Below are 19,072 nucleotides of genomic sequence, written 5' to 3'. Positions count from 1 at the left end.
AAAATGTCTTAAATAAGGTTTTCCTTAAAAAGTCTTAAATTCAGATTCGATGGGTCTTAAATATTTTTGGTGACATTACCGGGAAAATTTCTCTAGTCTGACGGACACGGTGACTGTTATCATTGGACAAACTGCAGTCGTCATTAGAGAGTTAGCCTAGCCTATACCCGCTCCTGCATGGGTTTTAATGTTAAACAAATTACAACAACAGGGGAAAAACAAACAGTAGCCTACCTAAACTTAAAGCACTGTTTGTATCTGTATGTATGTTGTATTTATTTGCCCTATTGTCATTTGTTTATAAGTTCTTATTTTATGACTGCCCATTTACTTGATTTCTTAATTACTTGAGAACTTTTTACCTTTATTAAGCAATTGCTTATTAATGCTGTGGTTTACTTTGGTCATATTTCCCACCCTAAGCGATCATGTAATGTTATTAAAGCTAGATAGCATAGCACACCACTGGACCAGCCTTTTTTTGTAATACCAAACAAGACTCATACATTTAGTTTGTTTTATTGCCATGTGTGTGTATGTACAGGGCTCCAGAGTGCGACTAAATGGTCGCATTTTGCGACTAAAATTTGAGAGTGTGCGACTGAATTTTACATCCAGTCGCACATGTGCGACCAGTAAATTTGCCTACTGTCGGTACTGGAGAAATTCAGAAAATACACTTACTAATTATAATTGATAGACGTTATGTCTGGCAAATTCTATCTTTGCCAGCCGTTTCTATATGAGAGAATATTAAACCATTTGTCCGTGGCATTTTTGCCATTTGCAAATGCAATCCAGAAGAGAGAGAAAGCGAGCGAGCTCTCACGTGGAGCTACAGCGAACACAACACCACAGTCAGCTTAATGAGTGACGATGGCCAAGAACTAAACAAAACTTTAGTCTGCTTAAACTTTAGGGATGTGCTGTGATATTAATCTAATTTTATTTTCGATTTTGGCTTCCAAGAATTATAAAAAGATGGTATGAGGTAAAACTATCCGTGTTCGTCGAGCTCATCCTTCCCTTCACAGCTGCGCTGTCATTTCTCCCTAAACCTAAACTAAACGTCAGATTCAGTGATTGTTGTAAACTGCAGTCTCTACTGTTGCTAAACTGCGGGATGTGTTTGATAATAAAGAGCTATTAAATGCACAATAATCCGCGCAAGAGACGCTGTTTCCAACTTCAAGGCGGCTTATGTGTGTGTGCTGCGAAATGGACCGACTTGCACTTAATATTTTAGGCTTCGTGTGCGCGTCTAAACCATCAAATAAACAACAAATACCCGGTGTCAAAATGAACGGATTGGAGAGTAGTTATTTTAACAGTTTATATCTTAAATGGGCGTAAATAGTTTGGAGAAATAGGAGAATATGATATTATTAGTTCTACAATCGATCGGTCTTAAACGGGCAGCGTCTAATAAACCTGCTGACGATTGAGCCATTCATTCGAATCGAACAAAAGGCAAATAGAAAATATTCACATCTCTTGAATTAATAACTTTAGCTTTTATAAGCATTAATCTATCAATTTATACAGTGAAAACTATGCAGTGTTATTTTACATTTCATTACTTTATTAGATTTCTGTGTAGGTTTGTTCTTTACTGTAATATTAATGTTAGCAGACCTTCCGAATGCCTGCACACTGGTCCATTTACAAATAGATGTTTTATATTTTTGTTCAAACTTTGCGGTTTCTTTTGCTATAGATATTTTACTTTTCAGATTATAAAGCCATGTTAATTATGTTCTTAATTATGTTTTATATATATATATATATATATATATATATATATATATATATATATATATATATATATATATATATATATATATATATATATATAAAGTATAATAAAAAGAACCGGTAAGAATACTGTTAAAGTAACGGATCAATAAGCAGTATCGGTAAGAGTAGTAATACTATTAAAACCTTAACAATACCGATCCCTATTAGTAATACAGTGGAAATTAGTAGATTTGGTTAGCATGTTGATTTACGGTGTGCGCCCCTAAAATTTCTGGTTGTGCCCCTAAAATTTTCAGTTGGGGGCCACTGTGCTCCTTGTGAAAAAAGTTAGTCTGGAGCCCTGATGTATGTATGTATGTATGTATGTATGTATGTATGTATGTATGTATGTATGTATATATATATATATATATATATATATATATATATATATATATATATATATATATATATATATATATATATATATATATATATATATATATATATATATATATATATATATATATATATATGTATGTATGTATATATATATATATATATATATATATATATATATATATATATATATATATATATATATGTATATATGTATGTATATGTATATGTATAGAATCACAAGCTGAAGTGTTGTAAAATACATGAAGAAGGTTTTTTTATAGGCAGAGATGGACTCCCAAAACGTACTGCCAGATTCTGGAAGATGAATTCTTCAAACAGTGGTACTAGAGGATGTGGTGCTGGTCCTTCAAGAGTCACTCTCAACCTATCTGTCCATAAAGCCTATAAAAAAACCTTCTTCATGTATTTTACAACACTTCAGCTTGTGATTCTTATCTAGTGGGGGTCATTTTTTAGGATTCTTTACCTAACTGAAGTCTCTGAGATCCTGACACCTTGCACTTCTGGAGACTCCAGGTAGGTTGCAGCTTTGGAAAATGGTGGCGCTGGAGACTAAAGGGTTCCTGATGGTTTCACCCTTAATTCTTCACCTTAATTCTTAATTCTTTTGCAGTTAACAGGTGTCTTTTCTCCGCCACATGTTTTTGTCTGACCCTGCTGACCCAACGAGCATTTCACTGTCCAATGGTCATGCCTTAACTGCAATGTCTAGTATTGCATTAGTATTGCATCCTTCTCATGGGCATTTAATACTTTTTGACTTTTCAGTCTGAGTTAAATCTCTTTTTTGGCTCAATTTATCTGTAAAAGAAAACATGCCTAATAATTCTGCACACCTGAATATAAGGTGTTTTTCATTTCCAGCCTTCATGAACAATTATATATCACTTATACATTATTAAATACTAAATCAATAGTAGTTATTAGGATTACTGTGGTTTGGAATTGGTCAAATGTGCCTGGAAAAAAAATATGATCAGAAAATCAACGTGCCTAATAATTCTGCACTCCCTGTATATATATATATATATATATACATATACATATATATATATATATATATACATATACATATACATACAGTGTTTCCCCTACCATTGTTTTGGGGGGGCGCCCCGCCCTCCCAAAACGACCCCCCGCCCCCCCTGAATGAATGACAAAAAATATTTGTCATTACGGTCGACAATAAGAATTGCCCGATGGTTCAGTGCCAGCGTGAAAGACACTCCCAGAGCTGCATCTTCACGGAAACTGATCATTTGCGCATTTTTATGCCTTGCCAATTTAAATATTCAAGCGCTCATAGACGAGAAAGTGTGTCTCTCAGTTTGCTCGTCGCGAAGGGCAGCAACACACCACACACAAACACACACGCACGGCCACGCGTCTCAATGCGCGAATATTCACACAAAATTATATCAAAATGACTGTCTTGTTGAGTATCATCGTAAACATAGTCGGTTAGGTCTTTTAAATGAACGTAAACATGAAATTTGCCAGTCACCGCCAGCATTTATGGTCATTTTCACAAGTTTTAATGGTCCACAGAATATCTAAACATGCAATATATCAAAAGAAAGAACAGACCCACTGTTTTATTCCAGCTTCATACGTTATTTTTTTAATCAACACTTGAATGTTGCAAGTTACATGAAAAAGCAACATTTTGAGCATAAAGCTGAAAAAAATCACGTTTTTGTAAAAGACTAACGTTACGTCTGAACGATGACCAAAACACAGATGTTGTAGATCGAGTCCATCAACAGCCCAAAGCTTGACAGTCCTATAATTCGTCCTGGGTTGGCATTTCATTCAATAACATTAGGCAGTTGTGATTTATATGCTGTTTAATGGTGATGATCGCGTTATTTTACATATGCATCTGCTTACACATGATATCGCACGTTGCTTCTTCGGCAGTGTTTTGATCAGGAGATTCTGTTCTCGTGCAGGAAATGCGCTACAGCGCCCCCTACCGTATAACAGTGAAAACATGGAAAGCCGGAAAATATCGTAATTGGCTATATAAATATTGAGATAACAAAAGACAAAAAAAAAATCACTCACTGCTCTTGACTGAATAACTTTTAATAAGGGTTAATCTGTATTTATATGCAGTGGCATATCATTTTATGCAGATTATGCAGTTATATTTTACATTTGATTACTATTTTTGTACCTGACAATCTAGATTAGACCTACATGAAAATAACTGTTTATTTAATTTGTATATGTTTGTTCTGCTTTATTTATTTGTGCTTTTGCTCATAATTTGATTATTTGTTCTTATTTTATTAACTGACAGTCTTTAACAATATAAAAAAAATATATGAGTTAGGTATATATGAGTTAGTTTTTAGAGTCATAACCTTATTTATTAAGCTTATATGGCTCAAAAACAATATTAGGCCTATTTTATTTTATTTGTCTTTTTTTTGTGGTGGGGTCAGTGAAAATTCTGACAGGGCAAGTAAAAATTTGAACCCCTGAAAAATATCCTTAGCATTGAGCCCTGAAATATAGTATATATATTGTTTATATTTATTTACCAAATTAATTAATTTATTGTCTATGGCAACACCACGTATCTGTAACACTCCCGCTCCGCGACACTGGTAGTTTCGGGAGGCCCCCCCCCAAAGCTGTAAACCTAGGGGAAACACTGACATATATATATATATATATATATATATGTATATGTATATGTATATATATTTTTATATATATATACACATATTAGTAAACTTTCACCTCATCATAGCTCAATCCCACCAGGATTTCACTAATATTATTATATATATATATATATAATAATATTAGTGAAATCCTGGTGGGATTGAGCTATGATGAGGTGCAAGTTTACTAATACTTTGTTAAATTTGAATAAATTAATTTGTTTTTCAAGTAATTTTGTGATTCGGCATTTCCTTTGTACGTTTTTTTATTAAGTGATATAGGTCTTTAATTTAATTCATAATGGTCTTAAAAAGGTCTTAAAGTCTTACATTTGACTTGGTGAAACCAGCAGATACCCTGAGTTTAGTAAATGCAGCCTGTTTGTGGATGTTCAGCAGTGTTTGGTTTTCTTTTTTTTACTATTCAACTAATCTCTGCATTAAGTCATATTATTTGTTGACATAACAAACATATGGGTGGTAATGATCCATATGAGTGATTTAGTGACTTGTGCCTTGTGTTGCAGTGCTTACTTCAGATCAGGATGAGTAAAGAAATAGAGGAGCTTTCCCCCCTGGACGACTCGGGACATGGTGATGGGTCTGAGGATGAAACTGAGGATGATGATCCCAAAATTTGTCAAGTATGCGGTGACAAATCTACAGGTTACCACTTTAACGCCATGACCTGTGAGGGCTGCAAAGGTTTCTTCAGGTGAGTGAGCAAACGCATCTTTCTCAGCTGCTGTAATTGCTATAATTGAAGATAACTGAAGATCATTTACTACCCTCATGTCATTCCAAACCTGAAGACCTTCTTTCTTCTTTGCACAACAAAAGGAGATATTTCACAGAATATTCACACTGCTCTTCTTTTTATATATAGAGAGACTGTCAAAAAAGTATTTCACATGACGTGTTTGCTATATTTCTTTTGAAGCCGAAGTAGCCAAAAGGATACTTAAGTACGATAACTAATTAAATTAACTCAAATACTTTACCCCACTGGTCAGATTAAACTGTGTGGGGTTGGGAGTGTTTAAAAAGATGATAACAGTATAAAGTGAATATTAAAAAGTGTATTTACAATGTTCACATGAAACTTAAAGTAACACAATAAAACTAGAATAGAAAACTTGTTAAAAGTCTAGCAAGTGGGTTATCACCAGTTATTTGTTGTGTTTGTGACCTTCATTTGACTGGCATGCTGCCTCCTTTATCCTGCTCTACTTCCTGTTTCCTGTCATGTGATCACACGCGGACCCAGAAACATTTAAATTAAATTATAAGAAGGATAAAATGGACTAAAATGAAAACATGAAAACATAAAATAGTTATAAAGTATAGAACGGTTAAAACATGCGTCTTATGTGACAACGGAATGGGATTAATATCTCCTATTGTTTTCCACAGAAGAAAGTCATACACGTTTGGAACGACATGAGGGTGAGTAAATTGTGACATAATTTTCATTTTTGGGTGAACAATCCCTATAACTCAACCAGTAAGAACAAAACTTGGCAGAGGACATCTATGCGTCAAATACAGTAGTTTTCATAATAAGCCTTGGAGAAATTGTTCTCCTTTTAAACAGGAAATGTGAAATATGTAAGGATGTACACAGAGCTTTTAAAAACTGTTCAGTCGTCATTCCGTTTTTGATTATTGTGATTGGTATCAAACTTGTGAAAGCAGCCTTGAAAAGAAAGAATAATTATAGGGCACATTTTGTGACCAACCCACACACATCACAACACATTTCGCGCGTCCAACTGCATTCATACAGTAATTGTCTGTTTCCCAGGGTACTTCCAGCATATTAAAAAAACATGAGAACTTTGCTGGTGTCACAATGGGTTGGCTGCAATAAAGTGCATGACAATAGAGAATATAAAGATCAACCTTTAATTAGAAACACTCCGCAAACAAAACCACCTAACGTAAACAATACTAGACAAAGAAACGGAATACACAGGGAGAGATAATTAACACAACTAACAGGATCAGAACTGAACAACCAAGGAAACCAATAGGGACACAGGCAAAAGAGCACAGGAAACAGTGAAAATGACACCAAAACAGAGTTTGCATGATACAGCTGTTTTGCGAATATACATGTACAATTTACTTTTCAGAAAGTAAAACATAACACGGTTGGCATTGCTGATCTTTATATATACAGTATATGTATAGTCTGATATCATAATTAATAGACAGCAGGATCAGCACAAGGAGTAGTTCACCCAAAAATGACAATTCTGTCATCATTTACTCACCCTCACATCTTTTGTATTTTATTCTGTGGAAGTGGAACATATGTTGAAGAATGTTTTTTTTTTTTTTTTTTTTTTTTTTTGCTCATACAATGAAAGTCAAATTTGGTCTATTTGTGTTTTGGACCCCATTGATTTTCATTGTATGTGTTCCACAGAAAGTAAGTCATGCAGGTTTGTAACGAAATGCTGAATTTTCATTTTTGGGTGAACTATTCCTTTAACCGGGGCTTGGGGGGAAAAAATGCTGTAAGATATTATATAAAGATTCTCTTGTAAGTTTAGTCTGTCTGCAGACTCCAAGTGACCTGTTTTTGACCGATTTGTTCTGTATTTGCTCTCTGACAGTGGCCAGCAATTTTTTTTTTTATTCAAATGTAATAGAGCTAGCAGAGCATTTATTATGTTATAATATTTTATGTATTACTTACAGCTGCTTGATGTTGATTAGATAAAAAAAAGATTATATTGATAATTTGTTTCAATTTATTCAATTTAATTGAAGCATTTGAAAAATAGACATGGACAGCATGCAGTGTGTTCTATGGTTAGACAAAATAATTAGCTTAAAAGGTGACAAATATGGCCCTTAAGGGCCGTTAAGTCAATGTCTGACACTGGTAGACAGTCATTCACGCATCTTGTGGCGTCTTATTTATTCTGCAGTCCTGCATCAATGTTATTCACTGTGTGTTTTTTTTGTCCCTGTTGTAAGGCGTGCAATGAAGCGACCCGTTGCACAGATCTGCTGCCCGTTTCAGAATACCTGCGTCATCACCAAGAGCAACAGGAGACAGTGCCAATCCTGCCGTCTCCAGAAATGCGTCTCAATCGGCATGAAGAGGGAGCGTAAGTTTAATTGAGCCTTACTTTTCATGTTCCCTAACTGCTAGCTGCTCTCACACAGAACATATTGTTCACATAACACTTTAGTCATTTTATTTTCACAAGGACCTTCAGGGCAGATTAAAACAATAAGCCATGAGAGTGCCATATTCTGTTATAAAATGGCAGTGTCAACGTGATTATAGACACAAATGTTATTAGCCTAATAATATTGCAATGATGAACGGTTCCTCCGCCAAATAATTAGGGGCCAAGCACCGAAGGTGCGAAGGCACCTATTGAAATCGTTAGCGTTCTTATTATTATTCTGCTTCTTCTTCTTATTCCGCTCTTGAGTCTATGGCAGCCCATAGAACCGCTGCGGGAAAGTTTGAAATTTGGCACACTCATAGAAGACAGTCCCAACTGTCACTGTAGCAAAGTCTCTAACTCAGTCCCTCTAGCGCCACCACCTGTCCAAAGTTTCACTCATGTTTATGCTAATAACTTTTGAATCCTAAGAGCTAGAAACAATGCACCCTATGACGTCATTTTTCGTCATGAAAATCTTCCCGCCATTTCTAATTAACCTACTTTTGCAAACTCCTCCTAGGCTGTTGCTCCAATTTTCACAAAAATTTAACCAGATCATCTTCAGACCATGCTGACAAAAAGTTATGGAATTCAAGATAATTCGTCAAATCGTTTTTGATAAACACGCAAACAAATTTTACGTAGCGGTTGCAAAAATACACTTAAGGCTATATCTCCACAAAACTTTATCGTATTCAAACCAAACTTGGTACATGTCATCACCATAGACCATAAAAAAATATGGACGACGCAACTTCATTGACTTCCACTGACCAAAGTTGAAGCTTTCGTAGGCCCGCACACGGCGCTGACATAATTGGGACCGAGTCTACGCAGTAGCGATCTCAGGACCAGAGTTGCACAGTAGAGAGCAGGAAGTAGAGGCGCGATTATCAAAAGCCCGCCCACACTCTCGCAGACGCAGAACAATTCATTTTGTTGGTGTGAAATAAACAGTTATGGAAATGTAGAAATGAAAGCTAAAGCTCCAATCTCCTCCCCAAAATCCCGAAAAAAAGTCAGTTAGTGCCTCAGTGACAACTTCCCTCAGAGAAACCATCAGTCTCAGCTGTCAATCATGACGTCACACCCCCCGTTTTTATAGTTTCAAATAACTCACTAAAACAAAACTTATTTAAAAAACTAACACTTGAAATTAAATCATCGTGATAAAAACTGCCTAAAATGACAGAAACCATCTTTACCATCGATACCAGACTTGCCAAGTTTCGGCGTATGGTTTGTGCAGCATGGTAATTTAGCGATTAAAAAACGTTAGCTGATATCTTCGAAACTGCTAGTCCGATCGAGACGAAACCAGCGTCAGAAGTTTGAAAACATATAGGACGATAGCTATATGTCAATGCCCAAATGTCAAAATATTGATAGTAAGGGGTAGTAAAATCCAATCAAAGTCAGGTGTCAGTCATTTTTTACGTGTTTTTTCATGTAAATGTCTATAACTCCAAAACGAAATGAGATATTTTCACCAAAATTGACACACATGTATGGGCTCACTCCGAGGACACATAAAAAATGGCAGGATTGTTCCTCTTGGTTGCGCTATAATAGAACGAAACATGAAATTCCCATAGACTACAATGCATTTTTTCTGTTCTGCAGATGTACCTTATAACTTAGTCTGCTTTATCTCATGTACTTGAATGTGTAATATACGTCATGATTTGTGTTGCTAGAACGCACACGGACAGGAGGATGAAGGCAAGTCTTTAATAAATACACAGGAAAATCCACACAATGAGAGTAGCATACAACACAGACGAGACCCGACAGTGATAAACAGAAAGAAAGGAACTTAAGTACTACAGCAAACAAGGATAATAAATGGCACACACCTGAACTGAATAACGAATCAAATCAACAGCCATGACAACTAACTAATGAAGCAGACTGAAAACAAACGTTTTGATTGTGTGTGAGTGTGACAGTATAATACAAATTTATTATTTTATTCATCAAGGATGCATTAAGCTGATCTTTCTACTCGTCAAAAAAATAAAAAAATTCCACACAAATATCATGCAACACAACTGTTTTCAACAATGATAATAAGAAAAGTTTCTTGAGCAGAAATTCAGCATATTAGATAATAATAGTTTACAATATTATCGCTTTATTTAAAAAAAAAAAATGCAGCCTTTGTTAGAGCAAGAGACATTACAAAATCTTACTGACCCTAAACTTTTGAACGTTACTGTATAGAGACAGAGCGTATTTAGGCCACGCCCACAGGGGGGGGGGGGGGGGGGCAATTCAACGCTCTCCATTGACTTTGCATTGCGGGAGGCTGCCTCATTGTCATTTCGGACTTATAACAAAAAACAGAACAATGTCTAAAAGCTGATATGTGACAAGGTGTACAGCAAACAAGCTAAAAAACACAGAAATACGTTTTTATAAGCTGTCGACCCAAAAAAACGAGCGTTTAAGAAGATAAAAGTGGATACAGGCAATACGAAGTGACGCTTCAGCAGGATGAATGGGTACATTTTGGGATCCTGACACTCAGTATGTCTCAGTATGTGTATGTGTGCAGTAAACATTTTGTCACTGTTAAGTCAAATATCCAAATGTCCGTTTTATATATGATATTTCCTGTCGTTGATTACATTCCGCTCTAGTCGCCGTAGTTATCAGTGTAATATGACCCGGGCGCTCTGTCTCAATGGCCTGAATCCACTTTTTTGTCCTTAAACGCTCGTTTTTGGGTCAACAGCTTATAAAAACGTCTGGGTATTTGCTTCAGGGTTTTGTTTAGCTTGTTTGCAGTTCACTTTGTCACATATCAGCTTTTATACATTGTTCAGTTTTTTGTTATAAGTCCGAAATGACAAGGAGGCAGCCTCCCGCAATGCAAAGTCAATGGAGACGGTTTGATTGTTTCCCCCCCCGGTGGGCGTGGTCTTCAGATTATGACGCGTGTCGCTCTGTCTCTATACCTTATTTTGTAAACTTCACTTTGATCCCTGTGGTTCTGTTCCTCAGTGATCATGTCGGATGAGGCCGTGGAGAAGCGGAGGATGCAGATCAGGAGGAAGAGGATGTATGAGGAGCCCGTAATGCTCTCCCCTCAACAGGAAGCTATCATACAGGAGCTGCTCGGCGCACATCAAAAGACCTTCGACATGACTTGTGCCCAATTCATTCAGTTCCGGGTAACATATTTACCTTATTTTGTTTGTCCAATTGAGATCCTGACAAATGTATCTACTAGGGGTTGCACAGACTAGCTCTACCATGATGTTTTAAAGGGTTAGTTCACCCAAAAATGAAAATTCTGTCATTAATCACTCAGCCTTATGTCGTTCCAAACCCGTAAGACCTTCGTTCATCTTCGGAACACAAATGAAGATAGCTCTCTGACCCCTCCATAGACAGCTATTTAATGACCATTTTCAAGGCCCAGAAAGGTAGGAAAGACATCGTTAAAATAGTCCATATGACTCCAGTGGTTCAACCTTAATTCTATGAAGTGACAAGAATATTTTGTGTGCAAAAATGTATTAATTTAAATGTTCAATCAGATGTTTAAAACATGCATTCACCCGAACAAAAATAACGACTTTATTCAACAATTTCTTTCTAGCCTGTGCCAGTGTCCTATGCACTGTAAATACAGTTACAGCACTGTTTACAATGTAAACTGCGTAGGAGACTGGCACAGGCTAGAACGAAATTCATTATTTTTGTTCGGGTGAATGCACATTTTAAACATCTGATTGTACATGTAAATGAATCGGCGTTCAAAACGTAGCTCACACACATACAGAAAGTCAAGTCAAGTCACCTTTATTTATATAGCGCTTTTTACAATGCTTGTTTCAAAGCACCTTCACAGTGTTAACAGGAAAATAATGCAACAGAATTTGATTCGGCTGTACAACCGCTCTGGAGAAAACAGTAATGTCTTCGTCCAGCTCAGTTCAATTATCGTATAGTGTCAATTAGAGGTCGACCGATAGTGGATTTTACCGATACCGATAACTAGGTTGGACCGCACTTGCCGATAACCGATTAATCGACCGATAGTTTTTAAAATGGATACTGGATTAAAAAACATAATTAAACCAGTGCTGAACTTTATAACAAAAAAATTAAAAAACAGTACTGATCCATGAAAATGTGCTAAATTAAAAACGTATAAATATGAATATTAAAATGAGAAGTTCTGCCAGAACAAATTCTTCAGATTTAAAAAAAAAAAAAAAAAATATTAGAGGTCAAATTTATTTCTTTACCTATAACCTAGAAACATGCATGTACATTTCATAGGTAACATTATACAAGTCCCTATGCGACAAGGATGTATTAGCTTACATTAACTATATGCATTATGCATACATTTTTACATCATGTATTAATATGAGCAGTACCTTGATCATTCATGTTAGATCATTGTGCATTAACCAAGGTTATACAAATTTAATGTTGAAATTAACATACTAACAATGAACAATACTTCCACAGCATTTATTAACCTTAGTTAATGTTACAAATGGAATGTTATTGTAGCATTACCATTTCATACAAATCTAAACAGTCTGCTTTTTTAGAAAGAGATTATCTAATAAAAAAACGAATACGTTTCTGCTTTGTTTATATTTCTGTTGGCAGCATGACGATACAGTTTGCTTTCTCACATCACTAATTTTATATATGCAACATTTGGGTCGGACTTGCGTGATATCACATTGATTTAACTGCTTGAGGTACTGCTAATGTTAGCGTACTCTCAGCCTCGACAACAAACATACAAACTGCTGTTCTTTACCTGTTAATGCAGCATCTAGTCAAGAAATTAATTACTTTATAATTGTGTGGCAACAAGTACTGTGGTGCTCTGTATTCATACCGTTTCGCTGTCGTGTTTTAAACGCGCATCTGATGTGTCAGCACTCTCTGTGCAGCGGCGAGCGCAGCCTCACGTGTGTATGTAAACACAAGGCGTCAGTGATTTTTTATTTGGCCTCTAGAGGCCGCTCTCCTGCTATATACTGCCAGCAGACCCTTCTCAGAGCTCTTGTACTGTGTAATGACAGCGCACCCGTCTCAACCGCTCCAGCAACGGACGCAACTCGAAGAAAACTATCGGTGTGGATTTTTGCAGATAACCGATTGTTCCTCTGTGCCGATTAATCAGCAAAACCGATGAATCGGTCGACCTCTAGTGTCAATGGGGGTGGATCAGTAATATAGTTGAATATTTAGTGTCCCCAACTGAGCAAGCCAAAAGCCAGAGGTGACAGAGGCTACGTTGGCAAGGAACCAAAACTCCATCAGGTGACAGAATGTAGAAAACAACCTTGGGAGAAACCAGACTCAGTCGGGGTGCCAGTTCTCCTCTGACCAACGAACAAAAAGTGTATGATTATGATTCAGGCAAACATTACAAGTCAGTAATGTTAATATGGTCATACTTCCTGGTTCCAGTAAGAACTCGAGCTGCTGCGTTTTGGACCAGCTGCAGTTTATGTATTAAGCAAGTTCGAATATCACATGCAGATTGCGCGCACACAGAAACAAGAGTGCAGAAATGTATTGTTCTGTTATTTATCAATAAAATAGCTTAGAAACTGAAAAGTTCTGGCATATTTTTCTAAGCAACTAAAACCCTCAGCTTCACTATTAGTAGAGAGACGCTGCCAGGTAGAATTAATTCACACGCAATTGCTCTCTCACTAATGCATTCATATAAATGTAGTCTATACTGTGCTACTTTATCTGTATCTGATTTAGAACGAGCAGAAATCTGTGTCTATGAATGAGCAATAGCTTTGTGGGCAGCGCCGTCATATGCCATAGCTGTGCACAAGGCAACCCATATTTTAGTCTCAGCTTGAGGTTCAGGCTTATTTGTTCATTAATGACGTCAACGACTACTCAATGTCGCATAAATGTCGACACAAATGTCGTTCAACCCCTAGTATCTACTGAAATACATCTTTATGAGTACAGTCAGTCTTTATCAGTGGTTTTATGTCCGCAGCCTTTAGATCGGGATCAAAAATCCATGTCTGAGAACAGTCGAGAACCAAAAAACGGAAGATATTCTCATGCAGTCATGCATAAACCACCGACTAAAGATCCAATGCAGCAGACCAACAACTTCATCTCCCTTTCACCCCCTTCCTCCAGCTTTCAGAGTCTTGAAAATAAAGAGAGGAAGTGGCTTAAAAGTGGCCTTTTCACCTCTCTGCCACATTTTACAGACCTCACCACATACATGATCAAGAATGTAATCAACTTCAGCAAGACGCTTGCAATGTTCAGGTGAATACTGGCCCTCTTTCACCTGAAATAAAAATTCATCATTGGTGGTTCGGTCACACGTGATTTTGCCATTTTAGTCAAGAAGCTTGACTGATACACGCCTATAATGAAGTTGTGTTTTCGACAGGTCTATGATCATAGAGGACCAGATCTCACTGCTGAAAGGCGCCACCTTTGAGATCATTCTGATTCACTTCAATATGTTCTTTAATGAGGGGACAGGCATTTGGGAGTGCGGCCCGCTGCAGTACTGCCTGGATGATGCCATGCGAGGTGAGCGTCTGCACAGGTTTCCATGAGCCTCGGGTCAGGTGGGGGTGGGTGGTGTAAACACCGTTCAGAAGTTTGGGGTTTTTAAAGAAATTCATATTTCTATTTACCAAGGATGCATTCAACTGATAAAAAGTGACATGTATAATGTTACAAAACTTTTCTGTTTCAAATCAATTTTGAACTTTCTATTCACAACATTGATAATGATTAGAAATGTTTCTTGAGCAGCAGAACGGCATGTTAGAATGATTTCTGAAGGATCACGTGACACTGAAGACTGGAGTAATGATGCTGGAATTAATACAATTATAAATTACATTTTAAATTATACTAAAATAGAAAACAGTTATTTTAAATTATAATAATAATTTACAATATTGCTGTTTTGTACTAATTTAATAATTGAAGCCTTGGTGAACATTAGAGACTTAAAAAAAACAAAAACAAAAAAACAGTTCATATTTTTCTGGATAATAAGCAAAAAAGTGTATTTAATACTAAAGAAACGAAAGGGTCATTGTTTATAGATCCAACCCAGAAGTCTGCCATTAGTGCAAAAACTACTTCACATAAAATAACACTTGAGATAAAGACCACAGATGAAAAAAGACAAAAACGAATAATTATAAAACCAAGATGCTACCAACTCTAAATTCTGTTTGGATGAGTCACATTAATGCTGCTGTACTTTGTGATGTTGCACGGCAACTCTAAACTACGTGTCACAACAAAAAAGTGGAATTTAACTACACCCCTAAATGACAAGCTCTTCCTCGTCCTGACTTGTTTGGGACATATCCTGTTCTGTATGTTCACTTTACTCCACATTTCTTCATCGCTCTCATGTGTACAATATAAACATATATCTACTACAGTATATACACCGATGACAGGTGAAGTGAATAACACTAATTATCTCTTCATCACGGCACCTGTTAGTGGGTGGGAAATATTAGGCAGCAAGTGAACAATTTGTCCTCAAAGTTAATGTGGGCAAGCGTAAGGATTTGAGCGAGTTTGAAAAGAAATTGTGATGGTTAGACGAAACTGCAGGGGTGTTCCCAGTCTGCAGTGGTCAGTATATATCAAAAGTGGTCCAAGGAAGGAACCGTGGTGAACCGGCGACAGGGTCATGGGCGGCCAAGGCTCATTGATGCACGTGGGGAGCAAAGGCTGGCCGGTGTGGTCCGATTAAACAGATGAGCTACTGTAGCTCAAATTGCTCAAGAAGTTAATGCTGGTTCTGATAGAAAGGTGTCAGAATACACAGTGCATCACAGTTTGTTGTGTATGGGGCTGCATAGCCACACACCAGTCAGGGTGCCCATGCTGACCCCTGTCCACCGCCGAATGCACCAACAGTAAATTGTAAATGGACTGCATTTATATAGCGCTTTCAACAGACCCATGGCCATCCAAAGCGGTTTTACATATTGCCTCACATTCACCCATTCATACTGAGACGGTACGTGCCCACTGTACATTCAACAGCATCAGAACTGGACCACGGAGCAATGGAAGTAGGCGGCCTGGTCTGATGAATCACGTTTTCTTTTACATCATGTGGATGGCCGAATGCGTGTGTCACTTACCTGGGGAACACATGGCACCAGGATGCACTATGGGAAGAATTCAACAAACAAGCTGAACAAACAAGTCCGATCCATGGAGGTCCCACCTCGCAACTTGCAGGACTTAAAGGATCTGCTGCTAACATCTTGGTGCCAGATACCAACGCACACCTTCAGGGGTCTAGTGGAGTCCATGCCTCGACGGGTCAGGGCTGGGGGGACCAAAACAATATTAGAAAGGTGGTCATAATATTATGCCTGATCGGTGTATAAAAACAGTATATGGCAGAAACGCATTTCTACAATCACACTAGCACTAGTCCCTACTTAGTCAGTCCCCAAAAGTGTCCATGGTTCCCCATGTTTATGTTTACCTGTAAATAAGTCAGGGTGTCCGCGGGGTTGTAAAAGGTAGTAAGTGAAATTAGCCAAAATTAAGGGCATTAAAAAGTAGTAAAAAGTAGTAAACGTCATCTGACGAGGTATTAAATTTTCGAGCCCAATTTTTTTTAGATACATTTTCAATTTGTGTTTAGTACAGGCCTTTTTTTTTCTAAAAATGTGAGGTGGTGTTCATTCGCGCGCGCGCTGAAACAAACTGGGTACCCGGCTGGCTTGCTGCCAAGCATGTACGCGAGCTCGCTTCCATTCAGTAATTAAAGCATGGGGAAATGCAAGTTTTCGGACCTCTGGCTGGAGGACTCACGATTTAAAGACTAGTTGTTGTAGTTTGCAACAGCCGCGAGGCTTATTGCCACATTTGCAAGAAGACAATTAATATAACCTGGGTGGGGGTGAATGGCGTCAAATCGCATATGTAATCATATAACAGCCACCAAGCTAGGATGCGCGGACGTAGCGAGCAGCTTCCCATATCAATGTTCTGCGCTACGGATGCATCAACGACCTCAACCTCCACTGCTTTGCCCTCAACCCCGACTGCTCTCCCGATTCAAACCACTGCCAGCAGTAACGTTAGTCCTAGCAGCATCATCAACAGGTGCGTGACAGACGTCAGACAGCAGCAGAGGTGGACAAAGTACACAACTCCATTACTCGAGTGAAAGTAAAAGTACTACTGGTCAAGTATTACTCTGTTACAAGTGAAAGTTGTTAAAAACAGTTTTTACTTGAGTAAAAGTACAGAAGTACTCGCTTTTAAAAGTACTTAAGTATCAAAAGTAAATTTCCTTTTTTTTGTCAACGCATTATTTTATTATTGTTGCATTATTGTATAAATGCACGGTGGTTTAAGCCCCTTCAGTGATGCTCCATCCGACTTGCTAGCATACGACCACCTTGAACTAATTTAAATACTTAAAAGTTACAAAGCTCTTTACAAAGCTGCTGTCACTTTAAGGGAGAATACACAAATCCTACACACTGATACACATCCGATATTCCCCCAACTATTTACGTTCACTTAAGACATAATCAACTTTGTTTACATGAATACTTTCCAAAATGAAAATTTACATTTTGTGTGTATTGGTCTGTTTAAGTGCGAAAAAAAATGCAAAAGAAGGCTCTATTCAGTACTCGTGCTCTGGCATCTCAGAGGCACAAAAAACCAGACTAAACTGAGCTCTTTCATCATACTTTTTCAGATTCATCCATATGTCTATGCTTCTCTTTCTCCCAGACATTTACATTTTGCACAAAAAAAAAATCTTTTAAAGAAGAAAAAAATTCATCCACTGACTTTTAAAGCTGCTACAGAAACAACTTTTGACTTTGAGGATCTTGATAGAAATGTAGTGGAGTAAAAAGTACGATATTTGTCTTTCAAATGCAGTGAAGTTAAAGTAAAAGTATCCCTAAAAAATAATACTTCAGTAAAGTACAGATACTCAAAAAGTGTACTTAAGTACATTACTCAAGTAAATGTAGTTCCCTTACGAGAGTACTCTCGTATTGCGTTTTGCTAAAACGCTAGGGGGAATTCCTTTCATAAAGCCGAGGACAGACGGAGTGCTCCTCTTCTCTCGTTCCGTCGCGCTGAAATGCGGCGCGGACAGAGAATGTGATACCCCCCGCCGCTCTATGGCGCCGCGGGCATACGGAGCTCTCCCTTTCTCTCGTTCCGTCGCGCTGAAATGCGCCGCGGACAGAGAATGTGATACCCCCCGCCGCACTGATGACGCCGCGGACATACAGAGTTTCACTCCTTCCTCTCTCATCCCCACCGCTCTAAAATGGCCGTGGACAGAGAACGTTATATCCCCGCTGCGGACATACAGAGCTCTCCCTTCCTCTCATTCCGTCGCGCTGAAACGCGCCGCGGACCGAGAATGTTATATCCTCGCTGCGCTGATGACGCCGCGGACATATGGAGCTCTCCACGCGCCTCCCTCTCTCTCCTCCGCCGCTCTAAAATGGCCGTGGACAGAGAATGTTATTCCCGCCGTGCTAATGGCGTCGCGGGCATACGGGGCTTTTCACTCGCTTCTTCTCTTACTCCGCCGCCCTGAAATGGCCGCTGACAGAGAATGTGATACTGCCGCCACGCGGATGGAAGATGTGCACTTCTACACACGAGTGAACTCAACATAAGCTCTCCTCACTCTTCCTTCTCTCTCGCCCCGCTGCCCTGATATGCCGCAGGCAGAGAATGCTAGAGGAGAGACATCGAACTCAGGCTGCTGGAGAACGCGCTTACGTCACAGCCGTTCTCGCTGCAGCGCGCGCTTGCTGCCAAAGGTAAACAGCCTTATATGGCAGCGCGCGCTCTCTGCACAGCGCGCGTTCGCTGACTAGAGCGCGTCATAACACGCGCTCTCCGTCTAGAGCATAACGATGTCATAAAATGGCTGCCTAGCTTGCGCCTTTTTTCCCTCAAATATCACTTCTCCCAGTTCCCCTATTCAGGCGGCTGGAGTGGTTCAACACTGTAGGTAATGTGTCCACTACA

The 19,072-nt window shown here is 38.3% G+C and overlaps 1 protein-coding gene across 2 annotated transcripts in view; it reads left to right on the top strand.

Moving 5' to 3' along the window:
* nr1i2 (nuclear receptor subfamily 1, group I, member 2) overlaps positions 1-19,072 on the top strand; it is a 67,807-nt gene that overhangs the window by 30,973 nt on the left and 17,762 nt on the right. The window contains exons 2-6 of one of the 2 annotated variants that reach the window (XM_079821002.1): positions 5,363-5,550; positions 7,824-7,957; positions 11,033-11,202; positions 14,034-14,317; positions 14,445-14,590. In XM_079821002.1, the coding sequence (XP_079677128.1) occupies positions 5,363-5,550; positions 7,824-7,957; positions 11,033-11,202; positions 14,034-14,317; positions 14,445-14,590 (922 nt within the window). Of the gene's footprint in view, positions 1-5,362; positions 5,551-6,254; positions 6,282-7,823; positions 7,958-11,032; positions 11,203-14,033; positions 14,318-14,444; positions 14,591-19,072 lie in introns of those variants that run through there. The other variant, XM_079821003.1, reaches the window with a different exon arrangement.

The sequence above is a fragment of the Gobio gobio genome (genome assembly GCF_949357685.1).
Source record: "Gobio gobio genome assembly, chromosome: 7".
Lineage (NCBI taxonomy): Eukaryota > Metazoa > Chordata > Actinopteri > Cypriniformes > Gobionidae > Gobio > Gobio gobio.
Note: the sequence above shows the minus strand (reverse complement) of the source record. Positions and strands in the feature narration are given on the sequence as shown.